The sequence below is a fragment of the Ochotona princeps genome, chromosome 2, assembly GCF_030435755.1.
Source record: "Ochotona princeps isolate mOchPri1 chromosome 2, mOchPri1.hap1, whole genome shotgun sequence".
Taxonomy (NCBI): Eukaryota; Metazoa; Chordata; class Mammalia; order Lagomorpha; family Ochotonidae; genus Ochotona; species Ochotona princeps.
The window spans coordinates 14,330,119-14,349,414 of NC_080833.1; the positions used below are offsets into that span (position 1 = coordinate 14,330,119).

General features: G+C 56.5%; 1 protein-coding gene across 2 annotated transcripts in view; it reads right to left on the bottom strand.

The window, feature by feature from the left end:
• The window catches only part of HSPG2 (heparan sulfate proteoglycan 2), a 96,969-nt gene that overhangs the window by 17,552 nt on the left and 60,121 nt on the right, over positions 1 to 19,296 (bottom strand). Inside the window, exons 36-68 of one of the 2 annotated variants that reach the window (XM_058676491.1) lie at positions 18,851 to 19,042; positions 18,134 to 18,217; positions 15,449 to 15,541; positions 15,066 to 15,146; positions 14,645 to 14,875; positions 13,201 to 13,314; positions 11,192 to 11,319; positions 10,948 to 11,034; positions 10,572 to 10,630; positions 10,251 to 10,418; positions 10,012 to 10,122; positions 8,314 to 8,414; positions 8,040 to 8,220; positions 7,216 to 7,341; positions 6,930 to 7,082; positions 6,708 to 6,850; positions 6,277 to 6,412; positions 6,036 to 6,193; positions 5,665 to 5,815; positions 5,329 to 5,480; positions 5,103 to 5,238; positions 4,525 to 4,676; positions 4,229 to 4,364; positions 3,995 to 4,146; positions 3,222 to 3,357; positions 2,967 to 3,118; positions 2,472 to 2,610; positions 2,226 to 2,377; positions 1,520 to 1,655; positions 1,271 to 1,422; positions 930 to 1,068; positions 539 to 690; positions 218 to 365 (exon numbers count right to left, since the gene is read on the bottom strand). In XM_058676491.1, the coding sequence (XP_058532474.1) occupies positions 218 to 365; positions 539 to 690; positions 930 to 1,068; positions 1,271 to 1,422; positions 1,520 to 1,655; positions 2,226 to 2,377; positions 2,472 to 2,610; positions 2,967 to 3,118; positions 3,222 to 3,357; positions 3,995 to 4,146; positions 4,229 to 4,364; positions 4,525 to 4,676; positions 5,103 to 5,238; positions 5,329 to 5,480; positions 5,665 to 5,815; positions 6,036 to 6,193; positions 6,277 to 6,412; positions 6,708 to 6,850; positions 6,930 to 7,082; positions 7,216 to 7,341; positions 8,040 to 8,220; positions 8,314 to 8,414; positions 10,012 to 10,122; positions 10,251 to 10,418; positions 10,572 to 10,630; positions 10,948 to 11,034; positions 11,192 to 11,319; positions 13,201 to 13,314; positions 14,645 to 14,875; positions 15,066 to 15,146; positions 15,449 to 15,541; positions 18,134 to 18,217; positions 18,851 to 19,042 (4,531 nt within the window). The remainder of the gene's footprint in view (positions 1 to 217; positions 366 to 538; positions 691 to 929; positions 1,069 to 1,270; positions 1,423 to 1,519; positions 1,656 to 2,225; positions 2,378 to 2,471; positions 2,611 to 2,966; positions 3,119 to 3,221; positions 3,358 to 3,994; positions 4,147 to 4,228; positions 4,365 to 4,524; positions 4,677 to 5,102; positions 5,239 to 5,328; positions 5,481 to 5,664; positions 5,816 to 6,035; positions 6,194 to 6,276; positions 6,413 to 6,707; positions 6,851 to 6,929; positions 7,083 to 7,215; positions 7,342 to 8,039; positions 8,221 to 8,313; positions 8,415 to 10,011; positions 10,123 to 10,250; positions 10,419 to 10,571; positions 10,631 to 10,947; positions 11,035 to 11,191; positions 11,320 to 13,200; positions 13,315 to 14,644; positions 14,876 to 15,065; positions 15,147 to 15,448; positions 15,542 to 18,133; positions 18,218 to 18,850; positions 19,043 to 19,296) is intronic. The other variant, XM_058676498.1, reaches the window with a different exon arrangement.

A 19,296-nucleotide genomic window follows, 5' to 3' on the forward strand; every position in this document is an offset into this window, starting at 1 on the left:
CACAGGGCCTGGACTCTAGTCATCAGATATCAGATATCAGCTACACTGAGTTCTTGGGCCCTGGAGGCACATCATCCTCCCTGCCTTCACCCTGACCTGGCTGCTCAGTCTAGGACCAAGGCCTGGGCAGGGTATGAGGGGCAGCAGCCTCTGGGACTCGGCCTGCCAGTTTCCCTGCCCCGCCTCCAGCCTCCCAGCCCCATGCAGAGACCCTCACCAGGGACACGGACGGCGCCAGCATCAGAGGCCTCGATGGTGACCAGGACTGAGGCCTCCAAGGGGCCAGAAGTGCCCAGTACGCGGCACACATACTGGCCTGAGTCGGCTGGGGACACCTGGTATAGCCGGAGAGTTGAGCCATGGGTCTGAGTGGGGCCAGGAGAGGGAAAGAGGGGACAAAATAAGATGCTGACGCAGGACTCTTGCAGACCTGGTTCAGGGGCTGACTTTTGATGCGGGTGGGCTTGGCATCCAACAAGGGCTGCTGCCAGGCCACACCCGTGACCCTCCCACCACTTCTGGTCAGCCACATGCTTACCTGATGGTGAGTGGGGAGGCTGCCTCCACGTTTATACCAAGTGACCTGGGCATGGGCCTGACCAGGGACCACGCAGTTCAGATCCAGGGTCTGCCCTTCAGCCACATGGGAGGAGGAGGACTCGATTCTGATGGGTGTAGCATCGCCAGGGGCTGGAGAAGCAGGACAAGTGAGTCAGGGCTTGGTGGCAGTCCGATCTGGGAACTGGGTCATGGCAGCACAGCCACAGAAATTCCCATGCCCCAGGGTAACAACCAAGATTAGCTACAGGCAGCACTTGCAGTATGCCAGGCACTGGCTAACCAAGGCATCATATGTGCGGTAACTCTTGTATCCCTCGAGACTCATGGAGATGCAATGCTCATTTTCTTACACTGTCTATCAGACTCACCAGAGGGGTTGCTGGGTCTGGGGGAGACCGAGACCATGATGGAGGCCTCCTGGGCGTCGATGTTGTTGTTGGCCCGACACACATACTCTCCAGAGTCGGCCACAGACAGCTGGTGCAAACGCAGGTGGGAACCGTGGGTCTGGGGGTGCAGATGTGGGAGATGGGGAGAGAACAAGGGGTCACAGGTCACCAGCTGGCTCTGGCCTTCTTTGTCAGACTCACTGAGATGGCTTCTGTTTCCTTAGGGCCGCAGGTTGCTGGGGTGTCCAGGGCATGAGAGAGGGAGCCTGCAGGGCTGCTCCCTGCACTGGCCACCCCACTGCCTCAGCCCCACTCTGTACCTGGTGTTGGGAGGGCAGGCTGCCTCCACGCTTGTACCATGTGATGGTGGCCTGGGTCTGCCCGGCAACCACACAGTTCAGATCCAAGGTCTGTCCTTCAACTACAGTTGGGGACGAGGACTCGATCCTGATTGGCGGGGAGACACTGGGCACTGGAGACAGAGGGGTGTGGGCCACACAGCCAGTGTCAGAAGACAAACTTCCCAGGAGACCTGTCTGCCTCCCCTGGCCCCTGCCCTCTGAACTCACCACGGGAGGTACCACTGCCCTGAATGGTGACAATGAGGGAAGTCTCCTGGGAACCGATGCCGTTGCTGACGTGGCACACATACTCGCCAGAGTCTGCAGGGGTCACCTGAGGGATCCGCAGCCGGGAGCCCACAATCTGGAGGGAACAGGGGTCAGTGAGTACCAGGGGTAGGGGCACCTCTGCATCATAGACTCTGCTGCCGCCGCCTTCTGTACCCCAGGAGCCTCTTGTGCTGCCTGGTGCTGGGCCTGGGGCTCCCAGCTAGTGTGTGGCCTGGCCCCGGCTGGCGGACAGGGCCTCCAGAAGCTTTGCTCACTCAGCCGCTTCACAAAGCGTGCTGAGTCCCTGCCTGAAGTGGCCAAGGTGCCCCGTGTGGCACTATCATCCACCATATCTGCCTCCCTCTGGACCGCAAGGTGCCTAAGCACAGACACTCATCTTCCACTGGGACCCGCAATGTGAGGGCCAGGACTTGGCCCAAGCAGGCAAGTTCAGTAAGCAGGTGCACCTGGTTGAGTTCAGCAACATGCATCTCTGTAGTCTAGCACCTGTCCAGACCCACCCAGCAAGGATGTTCTATGTTTGCCAAATGACTGAATGAGCACAGAGAGAGGCTCTAAGGGCCCTTTAGCCTGCTACTCAGGTCAGGTACACCCTGTTCCACAACCCATTCCCCCACTGGCCACCAGTCTGCTGGCTCTGTACCTGATGCCGACTGGGTAAGCTGCCTCCACGCTTGTACCAGGTGATGGTATGGGGGGCTTGGCTGGCAACTATGCAGTTGAGATCCAGAATATGGCCATTGGCCAGTGAAGTGGATGAAGACTCAATGCGGACGGGATATACCACACCCTGGGCTGGGAGGGTGAGATGAAAGGAAGGCAGGGTATGGGAGCCGCTGGGGTTGAACCCTAAGGCCCTTGCCAGGAGCCCTGACCCCGAGACACTCACGGTGGGAGGGTCCCGGGCGTTGCTGGATGGTGACAAGGACTGAGGCTTCCTGGGTGCCTGAGCTGCTGACTACGCGACACACGTACTCCCCAGAGTCGGCTGGGGTCACCTGGGGCAGCCGCAACCTCGAGCCATGCACCTGTCATGGGTGGGAGGGAGGAGACAGGATCTGAGCCTGGCCCCGGGACTCACGGCCAGCCTCCTGTTCCTCTGGCTCATCTGGGAGCTGATCTCTCAGTTCCTCTCCCCTAGTGTGAGGACAGGTGCAGTCTTCAACCTTACCTAGCCAGGACTGCTAAGACTTGGGAAAAGCTGGGGACCAGCAATGCAAATCAGCAAATGCAGATGTGTGTAGGGTAAGTGAACATGTCCAACAGATGTAGGATTGAGAATCAGGGAAGGCAAGTGACTGGAGTGGGGCTGGGACCAGAGCTCCTTCTGTGTGACCCCACAAATACCTACTCTTGGGCCCCTCCTTGGTTTCCCAGCTCCTACCTGATGCTGGGCAGGGAGGCTGCCCCCACGCTTGTGCCATGTGATCTGGGCATGGGCCTGCCCAGCAACGAGGCAGTTCAGATCCAGTGTCTGCCCTTCAGCCACATGGGAAGATGATGACTCAATCCGGACTGGGGGGGTAACTCCGAGTGCTGGAAACACAGGGCAGGGAGGTGAGGAACCATGAGTGTGGCTGGTGTGGGGAGCCTCCCAGGGCGGGACCCCAGACCTCTACTGGCCTGCAACAGCACTCACCAGGCACAGAGCTCTCTGGCTCGATGGTGACTAGGACGGAGGACTCCAAGGGCACGGAGCCACCCACCACACGGCACACGTACTCGCCCGAGTCAGCAGGGGACACTTGGTGCAGCCGCAGCAGTGAGCCATGGGTCTGGCCAGAGTGAGGGAAGTTCAGGAGCCCTTGTGGTACCCTGCCACCAGCCATCTGCAGCCCTGCTTACCCTCTGACCCCTGTGGCTGGCTATCAGCGGGGGTCAGGTTTCCTATCCTGCCTAGTGGTGGGGAAAGAGCTCTGGTCCCAGCTCCACTCCCAATCTGTACTAAGGCACACCTGTAGCCCCCTGCAATCAAGAACTAAAATGAGGGAGCTGACCGCTATCTATAGGAGCTTCTCTCCTTCCTCAGCTAACAGAATAATGGTGCATCTTGTAATGGGTGCTGCTCTAAGACACACATGATAGAGCGGCAATGACAGCTCCTGGTGTTGTGGTAGCAATTATAGCTCCTGGCCCTCCCTGGAGCTGGACTCTCTGTACATTACATGCACATTAATTACCCTCATCTTTAAGAGAATCCTAAAAAGCTAGAACTATTACACATATTACTGTTCCACAGATGCTATAATTATGGCACAGAGAGGTTAGGCATCCTGTTCAAGATGATGAACTAGTTAGTGGGGAACCCAGGCCCAGGGTCCAAGGTCTCCCTTTGGAAACCCCTAGTTCCCTCACAACCCAGGGACCTCCCCCTCCCGCTTCTTGCCCCATGTATACTCTTCAGCTCCACACCTGATGCCGGGCAGGGAGGCTGCCCCCACGCCGATGCCATGTGACCTGAGCATGGGCTTGTCCAGGCACCACGCAGTTCAGATCCAGGGTCTGCCCCTCAGCTACGTGGGAGGACGACGATTCAATGCGGATGGGCTGGGTGCCGCCAGAGGCTGGGGGACGAGATGGTCACTGGTTACTTCAGCTCTCTAAGGCACCCCAAGCCCAACCTGGGCCTCTACCCAACCCACTCACAGTTGACATTGCTGGGCCCCCGTGTCCTGGTTACTCTGACAGTGATGGAGGCCTCCACACCATTGCTGGCACGGCACACATACTCCCCTGCGTCAGCGGGTGAGATCTGGAAGATGTATAGGCGGGAGCCGCGGACCTGGGCAGTGGAGGGCAGTGGTGTGAGTGGGGAGCTTTCTGGAGCCGAGCAGAGGTCCCTGGTTGCCCTGAGCCAACAATCTCCAGCCCCCAAGTCCAGGATCCAGAACCCCCAACACCCACTGTACTCTGTTCCCTCCCACCTTCCTGGGGCTGTGTACCTGGTGCCGGGCAGGGAGGCTGCCCCCACGCTTGTACCATGTGACTGGGGCGTGGGCCTGCCCTGCTACCACACAGCTCAGATCAAGAGTCTGTCCCTCAGCCACCGTGGAGGAGGAGGACTCAATCCTGACGGGTGGGACAGGTCCTGGGGCTGTGGGAACAGGGGCCCAGGTAGAAGATGCTCCCCAGGAGAGAGAGCAGAAACTGCCTAGCCTGGGCTCCAAGGCCATGCCCAGGTCTGGGGGTATTTGGTGGCCTGGGCTTGAGGCCCTCAGTTCAGAAACCCTGATGGAGGATCTGAGCAGGCTTTGTATGGGTGTGTAGCGTATCAGGGCATGAGGCAGGCAGGGACAGTTGAGGTTTGAGAGACCCAGAGTTAGGTATGGCAACACGTGGAGTGGCGTGGCCAATGACATGTGTGATGGAAAGACAAGGATTCTTGTCTCAGACACAGGGGAACTGCTGGGCAGGGTCGGTGGCCAGCACCAACGTGAGCCTTCTTCCCCAGCTGCCTGGGTCTCAGCCCTGGAAGGCTTTTAGCCTCCTTCAGCTGTCTGTGGTGTCAGGAGTCACTCACCAGGGACAGAGCCAGAGGCCTCGATGGAGACCCGGACAGAGGTCTCCAGGGGTTCAGAGCCGAGGACTACGCGGCACACGTACTCGCCCGAGTCGGCGGGAGACACCTGGTGTAGTCGCAGCAGTGAGCCATGGGTCTGTGGGACATTGGGGTGTGTTGATAAGGAGGGGGTCAGCAAGGCCCTGGCCAACCTCTCCAGCAAACTGGCTTTGAGGGGCTACTGTACCTGGTGCCGGGTGGGGAGGCTGCCCCCACGCCTATACCATGTGACCTGAGCATGGGCTTGCCCAGGTACCACGCAGTTCAGATCCAGGGTCTGCCCCTCAGCTACGTGGGAGGAGGACGATTCAATGCGGATGGGCTGGGTGCTGCCTGCAGCTGGGGTTCAGAGACTGGTTAGAGGCCTGGGCTTGGGATGTCCCCAGCCTAGCCCTCTTAGCCCACAGTAGGCAGTGGAAGGTCAAGGGCAGTTGATGGTCTTCTCATCCGAAGCCACTGACAGACCACAGGAGGCCTCCCTGGGAGCAATGGGGAGACCCTTCCAGCCCCACGGCCTCCTTACCTGGGGCATTGTTGGGGCTCGTGTGGGTGCTGTGGAGGACAGAGATGGTGATGGTGTCTTCCTTGGGGCCTGCCCCATTCTCTACTCGGCACACGTATTCTCCTGAATCGGCAGGTGAAACCTGCGGAAGCCGCAGCCGCGAGCCATGCACCTGTGCCAGGTGAGACAGAGAGGAATGAGGACAGGGCCGATGGTGCCTACACTCATAGCTCTGCTCAGAGCCACCCACATCAGATGCTGGTGAGAGAGGAAAAGTGCCCCCAGCCCCGCTGGCTGAGAGGGTGGGGCAGTGTGAGGCTCCCCCTGGGCACAGGCCATGACCTGCCAGAGCTGCATCCCAGCTCCTGCCATGGGTTGGGGCACCCTCCTACCTGTGCATGTGGGGGCAGGCTGCTCCCTCTCCTGTACCATGTGATCTGGGCGTGGGCTGAACCTGCCACTACACAGTTGAGGTCGAGCGTCTGCCCTTCAGTCACAGAAGGTGATGAGGACTCAATCCTGACTGGAGGTGGTGAGTGGTCACCTGAAGCTGGGGACACAGGAGGGTTAAGTGGGTATCTGAGGTGCCTTGGTGTGCCCTCCCTGTACTCTCTGCCCCTGGGATCCCCGCACCTGTGAGGACGACAACTTGGATGCGGGCCTGTGCGGTGCCTGCAGGGCTGGTGGCCACGCAGAGGTAGAAGCCAGCGTCGGCGGCAGTGATGGCCGGGATGAGCAGTGTGGCAATGTCCGTGCGCTCAGACCTGGCCTGCACATGTTGGGAGGGGTCAGAGGTTGCTTGGCAAGGGTGAGCAAGTCAGGAAAGTGGAGACACATAGGCAAGAGGTAGGCATGGAGCTCATGTCAGGGTCCAGTGGTACTCCAAAGAAGATGGAGCTGGGCTGACAAAGAGGTTGACGGGTTCCTGCCTGGCTGCAGGGTTTGAGTTGGCTGTCATCCTGGAAGTGCATGGAGCCAGAGAGGAGATGGGGAGGGAGGGTAGGCAGTGGCGGTCAGGATGCTGCTGAACCTGTTGGCCTAGGGGTGGGGCTGGGCAGGCTCACCTGAGGGGGGAGGCTGCCCCCTTCCTTCTTCCAGGTGATGGTGGCACTGGGTACTCCTGCAGCTCTGCAGTACAGCCTCACGGTGTGGCCTTCATGCACCTGGGTCCTCTCCGGACTCACCTGGACCCGAGGTCCACTTCCCCCTGTAGGAGTGTGGTGTGAACACCCATTTGGCCACTCACGGGCTCCCAGCTGTGCCCTCTCCCAGCTTGGCCCACTCACCGTGCACATGGAGCACAGCCCTGGCCACGTGCTGCCCAGCGCTGTTGTGGGCTCGGCACAGGTACGGTGCCTGATCTGAGGGCTCGACAGCCACCAGGCGCAGGATGCCACCACTGACTTGGGCCTTCTGGGGGAGCTGGCCACCAGGGCCTCCTGAGGGGGACACAGAGTCATCACTCAGGGGAATGACACTGCTCTGGCCCTCCGGGGGATGCTGAGTGCACAGCCCCTGTCCTCTCAGGTCTGCGAAAGCCCGGCCCTCCATGTCATTCCTGTTCAGCCTCACCTATCCACTCGAGGGTGGGCGTGGGGTTCCCGGTGGCGCTGCAGCGGAACTCGGCCAGCTGACCCGGCTGCACAGTGAGCTGCGGTGGGTGGATGGAGACCATGGGGGCAGTTGAAGTGCCTGAGGCTGACAAGGGAGAAGGGAAGTGTGGTCAGTCCCATGGCCATGGCTTCCTTGTTGTGGTGCTCTCTGTATTCCTTCAAGCCCTCTGGGGCCAGTCCTTGCTGCCCTAGTAGGGGCCAGTGGGAGCATCTGTATCACTAATGGAGTCTTGCTACTTCCCCAGAAATGGTTGTCCATGGCTCCCTGTGGATTTTTAGGAGTAAATCCAAGCTCCCATAGTGATTTCACTCTCCCCTCTGCCTACGACTTCAAGTTCTTCCCTCAACTCCAGCCATGCTGGCTGTGATGCTCCTCTAAGGTACCAACACATTCCTACCATCCCATGTGCTGCTCTGGCTGGGAGGACCTGCCCTGCTAGGCCTTTGATGGACTCAACGCCTTGCGCTTCTGGTCCAGCTTGGTATCACTTCCTCTGAGAGGCCCTCCCATCTACATCTTGCTCTCTCATCACCTTGTCAGTTCCTACTCTGGTACTCCTCTGCATATGTGATTATCTTATTGGCCCTTTGTTCCCATGCTATTGTCTTCCCAGCTAGCACATATATTCCAGGACGGCTGAAAACCATCTGTCCTTCCTTAAGGTCTAGGAAGGACTGGGGCTTCCTAGTTTAGGGGTTGGCAATTCTGGGGATCCAGAAAAGATCCTCTGCCTGAAGACATGAGGCCCTGGTCCTGGTGGGCAGGGAGGATAAGAGGCCTACTCTGCACATGCAGTGTGGCGGTGCCCTGGTCCATGGCGAACATGTTGGAGCCAGTGCACACATAGGTGCCCGCGTCGCTTGGTTGCACGCCACGGATGGTCAGGATGCCGTTGAAATCCATGGCTCGTGAGGGCAGCTTGCCGTTGTGCAGGCGGGTCCACACTAGGGTGTAGGCTGGGGACTGCAGGACAAAGGGGACAGAGTGGAGATCACAGAGGAGGCCAGAGATCCTGGGACACAGACCCTGTGCTGCTCCACGGCCTGTCCCGCCCACCTTGCTCTTGGCTGTGCAGATGAAGGTGACATCAGCTCCAGGGCGCACGCTCTGGCTCCGCTGCTCCTCCACTGTCACTGTGATGGGCTTGCTTGGAGCCTCTGTGGGGACAGGAAGCCAACCAGGTCCACATCCTGTGGCCATCACCTCCTCTGGGGTATCACTCTGTCTAGCTTATATGTCAGTCCACTCCCTGCCACCTCGTTCCCTCCTGGCTGAACCCGACAGCTCACATTCTTCCATGCTGGCGCTAGGCAGCCAGCGCCACGTGGTTGGAGAAGGTCCTACCACGAGCCTGTGGGCTCCAGGGCTTGAGAACAGACCACGAACAAGCTTCTAACTCTTCACACTTTTCTCTGAGTGGGTTCTCCATCTGGTACAAGGACCGAGCCTCCCCAGCAACTATTTCACAACTCCTCCCAGCTCCTCCATTCCCTATGCACCCTTCCACTCACACAGCCAACAGCGTCACTCGCTCTGGCTGAGAAAATGCAATGACTTTTCACAGGTGTTCCCATCTTTCCACATCTGCCCACCTCCCTTTTTTCCTCTCCTGGTCCCTGGAGTTCAGGTCCTTTCTACTGTCCCTTCTGAGGGCTGGCCCTCTCCCACAGACTCCTGCAACTCCTCTCTCCCTTCCTGGGATCATCCCACCCCAAAGACACGTGTGTTCTGGGATTCCTGGCATGAACCCATTGCACAGAAACACATGTTCTGGGATTTCTCATTCCTGAAAATAAACCTGTGATCCCACACTCTCCCAGCCTCTGCCCATATTCTGGCCTCCCTTCTGAGCTACAACTCCCTTGCTGCCTGCCCATTCATTCCTGGCCTGTCTCAGTCTGATCTCCACCCTTCTCTTTTGACAGCTGCTTTTCTCAAGGCACAGCTCCAAGGATTCTTTCTCTGCCCGAAGCTGCCTGCCTAGTGGCTGCTGGGGAAATGCCCATGCTCTCCTGGCAGCCGTTCCTCCTTCTGACTTCTTCGATGCCACCCTGCCCTGTCTTCTGCCTGTCTCGCCAGCTACACACTCGGGTCTGCTGCAGATGGACAGGCTTCACCGAGAGTTCCCTAGCCTCTGTCCTGGCTCCTATTTTCTTGCAGCCACGCCGTTGTGGGTTGACAGCTTCCAGACCCATTTCTCCAGCAAGGGTCTCTCTCCTCTCTGCTTTTCAGATTCACATATCTAACCAGATATCACACCAACATTTCTAACTCTATTAAATTCAGGCCACATTTGTGACTTCCTTTGACCTGCTGTGGCATGGGCTGTGGGTGCCTTACCTCTCCACAGTGTCTGCCTGCCTGTCTGATTCCTGCCAGTATCCGTTCTTACATGAAGGGCTTTCTCAGGCCTCTGAGCCCACTGTGCACACAGGGAAGTTGCCACTCCTGGCACAGACCTCAGACACCGACTGACGGGTGCTGGCACGCACAGCGCCCACCTCCCTGGACAGAGGGTAGGGTGACTGAGGTGCAGGCTCTGCACAGGCTCCCAGGGTCCTTGGCTGCATTGGGCAATGACTGCTGACAGGCGCAACTTGCTTGATGACGTCCCTTTTACTGGATACTTTCTCTTTCTTGTTTTTGGAGCCTTCCTTGAATTACTAGTACACGGTTCCTTATCTGACTCTGCTTTTTTTGGGAGCCCAAATCTAGACATTCCCCCTTCTTCAGGCTGCTTCTGCAGGGACTCACCTGTGACCAGTAGCTCTGCCCGGCTGGTGTTAACATGGTGAAGGTTACGGCAGGTGCAAATGTAGACCCCAGCATCAGAGGGCTGGACGCTAGGGAAGTGGAGCTCAGAGCCTGAAGGGAATGGATGGGGGCTCATGGATACACGTGTTGCCCTTTTCCCATCCAGCTCCATGTACAAGGGCAGGACCTCCCCTCCTATGGGTGATTCATGGAGTCGAAAAGTGTGGGGTCATGAGTACCTTGATGTCGCTGTTGGGTGCTGCTGGGTATAGGCCGCCCATCTTCACGGGACCAGTAGAAGTAATGGGGTGGGCTCCCACTGACCTGGCATCGCAGGGAGTGGGAGCCACCCTGGGGCACGATGCTCCGAGCAGGGTGGACCTGGACCACCAGTGGGGCTTGGTCTGCTGTGGTGGGAGACGGCAGAGGCCATTCAGGCTGGAGGGCCCTGGCCCACACTTCGTTGCAAACAGCTCTTTTGTGTCAAAGACCGCAGCAACTCCCTGAGGGCCCAGATCTGTATCCTCTAAACTCCCCAGACTAACCATCACCCGACTCACCCTGTGGCAGGCAGCGGCCCCCTTGCACGTTGGGGTTACCCACATAACCCGGGGCACACCTACAAGGAGGAACAAGGATCAGTACTGTCAAACCATCAGGGGCCCAATGCTTCATAAGGGATTTGGGGAATCAGAAACCTTTGGTGTGGGGTGAGGAGGCTCAGGTCTCTGGAAGGACTTAGAGACCAAAATGGAGAATAAAGGAGAGCATTAGCAGTCTGGGGATGGCATGGCTGAGGCCAACCGAGGGAAGATGAGGGGGCTCCTGGTTCCGTGGTGAAATGAGAGTGAGGACAGAACAGCACAAGAGGGTTTGCAGGCCCCTGAAGGGTCTGCCATTCGCCAGGTCCCTTTGCTCTGCTGTCTGCAAACTTACTGCTCACAGTACTGGCCAGTGTAGCCAGGCTCACAGGCTGTGCAGCGGTACCCATTGCCTCCAAGGCTCTCACAGGTACGGGAGAACCTGAGCAAAGGGGAAAGGGGTGGCAAAGGTCAGGCCACAGGAAGCCCCAGCCTCCACCCTTCTCCCTCCACTTCTGACTTGAAACTCAAAGCAGGACCCATCTTTCCCTGGCTGCCCTATGGGAGCTGGCCCTTAGGTCTAGAGCAAGGACACTTACATGTTCTCCGGATTGGTGAGTGGGCAGGCACAGGGCTGGCAGTCCTCTGGTGTCCCAGCCGTGGCATCTCCATAGTAGCCAGGGGCACATAGCTCGCAGAACTCCCCGGCAGCGTTGTGCTGGCATTGCTGTGAGGCACAAGCATTTCAGACCACAGCCCTCCAGCAACAGGTCCCTAAAACCTTGCAAGTGCAACCTCTTGGTCCACCAATTCTAGGCATGTGAATCTACCTTACAGAGCTAACTGTGGAAGGGGACAAAGGTTTCACTACAAGGATGTGTACTGATGCAATGTGGGAACAAAATAAACATCCATGAATGAGGAACTGGGTAAGTAGGAAAGGCCACCTGGGGTTGGTATGCCAGCGGAGGTGCCCTCATCCCCGTTCTGAATGCCTGGATTCCAGCTGTCTGCTAATGCACACCCCAAAGAGCAGCAGACGGGGCCCGGCGGAGTGGCCTAGCGGCTAAAGTCCTCGCCTTGAAAGCTCCGGGATCCCATATGGGCGCCGGTTCTAATCCCGGCAGCTCCACTTCCTATCCAGCTCCCTGCTTGTGGCCTGGTAAAGCAGTTGAGGACGGCCCAATGCATTGGGACACTGCACCCGCGTGGGAGACCCGGAAGAGGTTCCAGGTTCCCGGCTTCGGATCGGCGCGCATCGGCCCGTTGCGGCTCACTTGGGGAGTGAATCATCGGATGGAAGATCTTCCTCTCTGTCTCTCCTCTGTATATATCTGGCTGTAATAAAATGAATAAATCTTTAAAAAAAAAAAAAAAAAAAAAGAGCAGCAGACAAGAGCTCACATACTTGGGTCCTTGCCACCCAGGTGGGAAACCCGGAAGATGTTCCAACTCTTTTTTTTTTTTTTTTAAGATTTATTCATTTTATTACAAAGTCAAATATACAGAGAGGAGGAGAGACAGAGAGGAAGATCCTCCGTCCGATGATTCACTCCCCAAGTGAGCCGCAACGGGCTGATGCGCACCAATCTGAAGCCGGGAACCAGGAACCTCTTCCAGGTCTCCCACGCGGGTGCAGGGTCCCAATGCATTGGGCCATCCTCGACTGCTTTCCCAGGCCACAAGCAGGGAGCTGGATGGGAAGTGGAGCTGCCGGGATCAGAACCGGCACCCATATGGGATCCCGGGACGTTCAAGGCGAGGACTTTAGCCGCTAGGCCACGCCGCCAGGCCCCATGATGTTCCAACTCTTAATGTTAGCTTAGCCCAGCCAGCATTTGGGGACTGGGAGCTCTCTATCTTGCATCTCAAATAAAAGTAATAAGTATAAAAAAAATTAAAAAAAATCCAAATAGTTACGAGAAAGAATGATGATGATATTTCTGACCCTTTTCTCCCTAGACACCTGCAATATCAAAGAAAAGTCAAGCTTACATACAGGCTTCAGTGTAGGTTACACATTCGCCTTCAAACAGACCCAGGTCGGCTGTGGAAACATAGCATGCTGCTTGCTCCAGCTTGAGGCTGTGGTTCTGACAGCCACCCAGTCCCTGACCATGACTCCAGGAGGGTACTACAACACTCTGAAAAGCCCAGAGGTTAAAAAAATCACAACAAAACCCAAACAACACTAGAATGCTATGGGGAGGTGTGCAGGCACCGCTAAGTGGAAACGGCTGATTAGTAAGTCCACGGTTGATTCGTAATTGGAAAGTGTACACTTCAGTGTCACCCTCTAGGCAGGAAGTTGATTTGCTTTTCGGTGCATCTCTCTGGTCTGACTCCTCTATCTGGGTGTCACTTTGGTGGTAAGAGACCAACATCGAGAAAGAACTGAAGCTCTTCAGTAAGAACCAAATGTCTGTCGGTATGCTGGTTTTTGCACAAAGGACATTGACACACAGCTCCAGCCCTGCCCGTGGGCTGTGTTCCACGATCCTGACCTGGATCCAGGCCTGTTTTGCTAAGTCTACCCCGCCCTAGCACCAGGTCTCCCACCCAGGCCCAGCAATCCTCCTGATCCCGCCCCAGCCTGGCAGGCACTCACCGAGCAGGCCCCGGTCTCAGGGTGGCACAGGTCCGAATGCCCATTGCATTCGCACAGCTCGCAGTGGCCGAGGTAGAGGCCATTCTCAGTGCGTGTGTAGCCAGGGGCACAGTCCTGGGCAGCAAAAGAAGAGGGCTCATTTCCATGCCCGACCCTGGAGTAGCACCCAGTAAGAAGACCCTGCATCCGTCTCCCTCAAGCATCCCTCTTGGCATCTAGACTCCCAGCTGTGGAAATTCAAGGTCCAGCCATCCAACCCGAGCCCTCCTTGAGAACCCAAGGCCCTCATTTTTCTGCTTTGCTCCCTTAACCCTCCAGAGTAGGGGCAGTGCCTCCCCCATTCTGCCACATAGCTCTGCCCTCTCTGAATTCAGTGAAACTGTACGTCACCTGTAATGAAGGATGCCTCCCTATCCCTGGGTTTCCATTCCCTGAAGTTCCTTCCAGCAGCAAGAGTCCTGCCTAAAAATCTCCACGTCTACAGGCAAAGAGCAGGTCTGGGAGGCCCAGACTCAGAAGGAAGCCCTGCAGATTCCTAGGCCTGCAATGCCCTTCATTAGAGAGAGGCTGGAGCACGTGACACCCAGGAAGGTTTTCACGCACTGGGCATGATCCATCACAGGCCATGCAATCGGGCCTTTCTCCGCAGCACCTGTTCCCCAGGCCGTGCTAGCTGCCACTTCAAAGCCAGGCCTAGGAACCTGTCCACTTCACTGTAGCACATGTACACCAAGGGTGGTGTTGCCTGGGGTCTCCTCCTTGAAGATGCGATACCTTCCTCACTTTAAGGAACATGAGAATTCATGTGCTGGGGCTGGACTGGGACCTCTCGAGGTCCTGGTTATGAGCAGATGGAAAGCAGCAGGGATGTGGACTTCCTGCTGCGCATGTGCTGTGTTATGCTTCCTCTCCCTGACCTCAGTTGGGTGCCTGTCCTCAGCCCCACCCCCGCTGCCCTTCCCTCCAGGCCAGCCTCCCACTCCAGCCTCCTTCCTTGCCTGCCTATCTCTGTCAGCCTCAGTCCAACTCTGCTGGACCCTAGGGTCCCCCACCCCGTGTCTGCCTCTCTATACATGTTCACGCTTTGCTCGGGGCTGGCTGTTTGCTTCTCTAGTCTGTTGCGGAGGGCACATGGCACATGTTGGATCTTAACCTCTAAAGAACACAGCCCATACCTGAGGCAGTATGGTTCGTGATTAGGACATACTAGGCCTGGTGCCCACAAGATCTGGGTTCAAATAAGTTCCTGGGGTGAGTCACCCATCCCTTAATATCTCAGTTTTCCCTTTCCAATCCATTAAAGCAGATAATTGCAGGTCTCTTTGGGATGTTAGGAGGAATGTATGAGCTGACAGTATGTGCAACCAGTTGTGAATCATGGGCTTTGGCATGCCACGTGACCAGTTGTGCCTGAGTAGAGGGGTCAGGCCAGCCACATACTCACCTGGCAGGACAGGCCTATGTAGCCTGGGGGACAGCGGCACTCTTCCACTTCCAGGGCCCGGGGTCCTTCAGAGGGCCCAGGCTGGGCGACCTCAAGGCTCACGGCACTGATGCTGGCTGCCAGTGGCACTGAGGAGAACGTGGCCCGCACCAGGATCTCATCGAGGTCAGCCAGAGCCATCAGCAGGTGCTCACGTGTGGCCGGCTGTCCGTCGGGCCGGCGCCAGAATTCCTGTGGGGTTGAGGAGGAGGGAATGGCCAAAGTGGGCAAGGGGCATTTGGCTGTGTGTGAGGCTCCTGCAGCCCCTGCCTCAACACCTGCCTTCCTGGCGCTGAGAGGGAGGATGGGGGAGCAAGGCTTGTGGCTGGCAGAGTCAATGTCAGACTCTAAATCAGGGCGGGAGGGGGGCCCAGTCTCTCACCTCCCTGAAGATGATCTCGTAGCTCTTCCTTCCCGGGCCTTGCAGAGCGGGCTGAGAGGCTACCAGCATGATGTTGTTGCCCTAGGAAGACACCAATGGGATTGAGATGATCAGTGAGGGGTTCAGGGAGATGAGGGGGGCTACCACTCATCCCAGACTGTAATACCCAGCTCCCTGCTCTCCCAAAGCAATCAGACACCTACCCACTGACCCTCCTCCCAGCAGCCATGGTGTCCAAGCAGGTAGGTGGAACTGGAGGGCTCGCTCTAGTTCCAGCCCAACCCAGGCTAAACCTATGTGTTGTGCTGGAAGGCCAGCACACTGAGAGTGCCTGACTGCTGTCTCCGCCTCCTGCCTGCTGGGCGAGCAGTCTGAACACTCACCGTGATCTGGATGTCAGGGTCGGAGAGTGGGCTGCCCTGCGGTCCCGACACGTAGGAGAGGGTGTAGCGCAGCTTCCCGCCGTAAGCAGCCACCTGAGGAGGCAAGCACAGGGGTTACAGGCTGACTCTGCCTTCCTCTGGAGCTGTGTGCTTGACCCGACAGGTGAGGGGCAGAGCTTCCTCAGGCCTTTTTTGCACCTGGGCGGCACCCCTCCCCCAGCCTCCAGAAGCTAGTGCACGTGGCTTGTGGATGCCCAAGAAGTGGGACATCTCTCAGCTCCTTCAGAGTCTTGGGCATAGGGGTGAGACCCCGAGCATCCTCTTTCCTGTTCTGTGGGATTCCCATTCTCCATTGTCCCAGTCTCTGCAGATCCCTTTCCAGGGACCAAGATAACAGCGCCAACACAGGAAGGCTACAAAGTTTCCAAACTCTCAGCCACAGGTTTGAGGCTATTGGGGGACCCCTCAGAGTCCATAGCTCCTAGGCAAGCGGCTTTTGCTTTCCCAGAATCCAGCCCAACTTTTCGCAGACTGCACCCTGGATTTCTTTGAACAACTCCTACCCTACCTGCAGGCCACGCAGCTTGAGGGGCCTGTCTGCCCCCTGCTCCTCTGCAGGGTACAGCGAGCCAGACCTGGCCCATTTGCACATGTCCTACCACGTCCCATCTCAGCCCCATCAGGGATGGACAAGTGACTCTTTCTGCTGGAACAGAGAAACTTCCTTTTCAAGGCATATGAAAAGTTGGAAGGTGACACCAAAGGAGATAGAACCCTAATAAATTCCTGGATCCAGTCTCCTTGATATCCAGATATCTTCGGATTTGCGGCTGCTTGAGCCAACGGGTTCTTGGTTGCCAACAAGCTGGTTAGACCTGGGTAGCCTAGCTGGAGACTTGAAGAATCCTTCTGCTGATTACAGTGGACTTGCATGCCAGCAGCTGAGCTCCCAGCTTGACCCTCCGGGCAGGCATTCAGTCAGAACCACACTGTACCACATTTGCTCTGTGTGTTCAGTTGTGCGTTCATTCAGCTGGGAAGCATTCATCAAAGGCCTATAGACTACGTGCCAGGCTCTGGCCAACGCAGGCCCCGGGGAGGTTCTTCACAAGCTCAGGGCGTGGTAAGGAATTCTAGGACATACCCAAATGACCATGAAACAATTGCTTTTCTGTTGGCTTTGAATGCCACAAGTTCAGAGCCATGCCTGGCACAGCTTTCTAGCAAGCTGCAGGCACATACAGCGCAGTAGTTAATGGAGCAGATGCATAACACAAAAGACCCAGGTTCAAATTCCAGCTTTACTGGCTGTTCAACCTTGAATATACCACTTAACCTCTCTGAGCCCTACCTGGACGCATGGAGATGAAAATAAAAGTAACACACACATAAAAAATATCACAAGGATTCCCTAACGTAGCACGTGTGAAACAATGTGCTCAGCATAGTGCTAAGAACACACTGGTGCTTGATTCCTCTCTGATTTTTCCAGCCCCTCCCCTGGCTTCAGTCGGCCTCTTCTCCCCACACCTGTTCTGGGTGTTATCTCATAGGCACCACGCCATCATATGTAACTTTAAGGGGCATTCTACACCATCTTGGAACACAATGGAGGCAATCTCAACTCTAGCACTAATGCCAGTGTGTTCCAACGCTGACGACAATGCTGACAAGAGGGAAGATAATGAGACTCATGCTGAGCTCTGGGGGGTACAGGGCACAGTGTAATAATGGGGGCAGGTGGGGAGGGGGAGGTGTGCTGTGCTGCAGGTAAGTCACTGCTTGGGATGCCCACATCCCACATCAGAGCACTGGTTCAAGTCCTGGCTGCTCCACCTCTAATGCAGCTCCCTGCTAACGTATCTGAAAGGAGCAGAGATGGCCCAGGCACTTAGATCTTCCACATAGGAGACCCAGATGGAGTTCCAGGCTCTTGGCTTCAGCCTGGTCCAGTCCTGGCTATTGTGACCATTTGGGAAGTGAACAAAGAATAGAAGACCTCTCTCTCTGTCTCTGACACTGCCTTTCAAACAAATAAATATTTTAGAGCAGGTACTGTGGTGTTATATGGTAAACCTCTACCTGTAGTGCCAGCATCCCATATGGGGACCAAATGGGGCCAGAAGCTCTATTTTCAATCTACCTTGCTGCTAATGTACCTGAGAAAGCAGTGAAAGATGGCCCAAATCTTTGGGCCTCTGAGCCCACATGAGAGACCTGGAAGAAGCTCCAGGCTTCTGGCTTCGAACCTGTCCAGTTCTGGCCACTGTGGCCCTCTGGGGAGTAAACCAGCAGATGGAAGACCTTTCTCTGTCTCTCCCTCTCTCTGTAAATACGCATTTCAAATAAAAATAAATAGCTCCTAAAATCTTTTTAAAAATCATAGCATACAGTAACTTCATCAATGCTTTGGGAATAAATGAGTGCAGTGCCAAGAATCTGGACACAGGGCCAAGATGGTCCAGAGAAGAGCTGCTGCCCATATGAGGCAGCCCCTATGCCAGGGCCAGGACCCAGATGAAGGGTAAGGAAAGATGCAGTCACATTTTGATCTAAATGTGGGGCCCTGGGCAAGTCCCTTCCACCATGTGGATTTGTTTACCCATTTGTGACATAAGAAGTGCCAACACAGGGCTCCCTAATTCATTAAGTTCAGTGACACCCCCTCCCCCAACTCCTTGTTACCTTGTCCCCCAGGAAGGCCCGGGGCAGCTGCCAATAATAGAGATTTCCAGGAAGCAGAGAGAAGCCTTCATAGGAGAGAGCAAACTAGGACAGAAGGACAGGCAGTGAGAATGGAGGGTGACCATGGGCAGAGACGGTGGGGATGAGAGACCCAGCAGCAAGGGGGATGGGAACTCTCCCCACCACCCTGCAGCCCCAAGTTCCCTGCTTTCTGCATGGCTTGCTTCCCCTCGGGCTGGGACACTTGAGCAGCTCTCTCAGGGCATGGGTTGTGCAAGCATCTCCTCCTGTACCGTGAACCACAGATTTACATGGCACACTGCTAAACATGACAGAATCCAGTGGCTTTTCCACATACATTCAAAAATGTACAACCAGGGACTGGCATTGTAGTTAAGTTGGTGTTTGCACTGCCCACGTCCTATCTCAGTGCACCAGTTTGAGTCCTGGCTGTTCTACTCTAAAATGCAGCTCTCTGCTATTGCACTTGGGAAGGCAGTGGAAGATGGCCCAAGTGCTTGGGTTGCTGTCACCCATGTGGGAGATAAAGCTGCAGGTTCATGACTTTGGCCTGGCCCAGCTCTGGCTGTTGTGGCCATTTGGGAAGTGAATCAGCAGATGGAGGATCCCTGGAAGGGAAACTGATAGTCATGGCCCCAGTGGTTCAGAGACGACCTAAGCACTCCAGCAGGATGGGTCCCTCATGGGGGCACGTACCTGGGGGCCTGCTGGATGAGACAGAGAAGAGGAGGAAAAGGAAGAGGAGAGAGAGGGTGGAGGAGGTACTCTCAGAGCTGCTGCAGACCCGTGCTGGGCAGGAAACCCCCGAGGTGGGGGTTGGGGGCGAGTGGCAAAGCTGGAAAGCAGCTGCCAGATCTCAGCATCCACGCGCCTCTGGGCCTCATCCACCTGGGGGGAGCAGGAGAGGAAGGGCAGAGAAAGGAGCAGAGGGACAGAAAGGATGCCTGCCAGGCCCTGCCTGTCCCAGGTGGTGCCAGGCCACATCAGCCACCAGATACTGTGCTATCGACACAAGTGCCAGTGTCTCTTGCTCTCCTGGGACCTCAGGAGCCAGGTGGGGTATACTGGATATGGGGGTGGGGAATGCAGTGACACGGGGATGGGCTGCTTGAGAGATGCCCTCCAGAGGGTGTCCAGCAAGA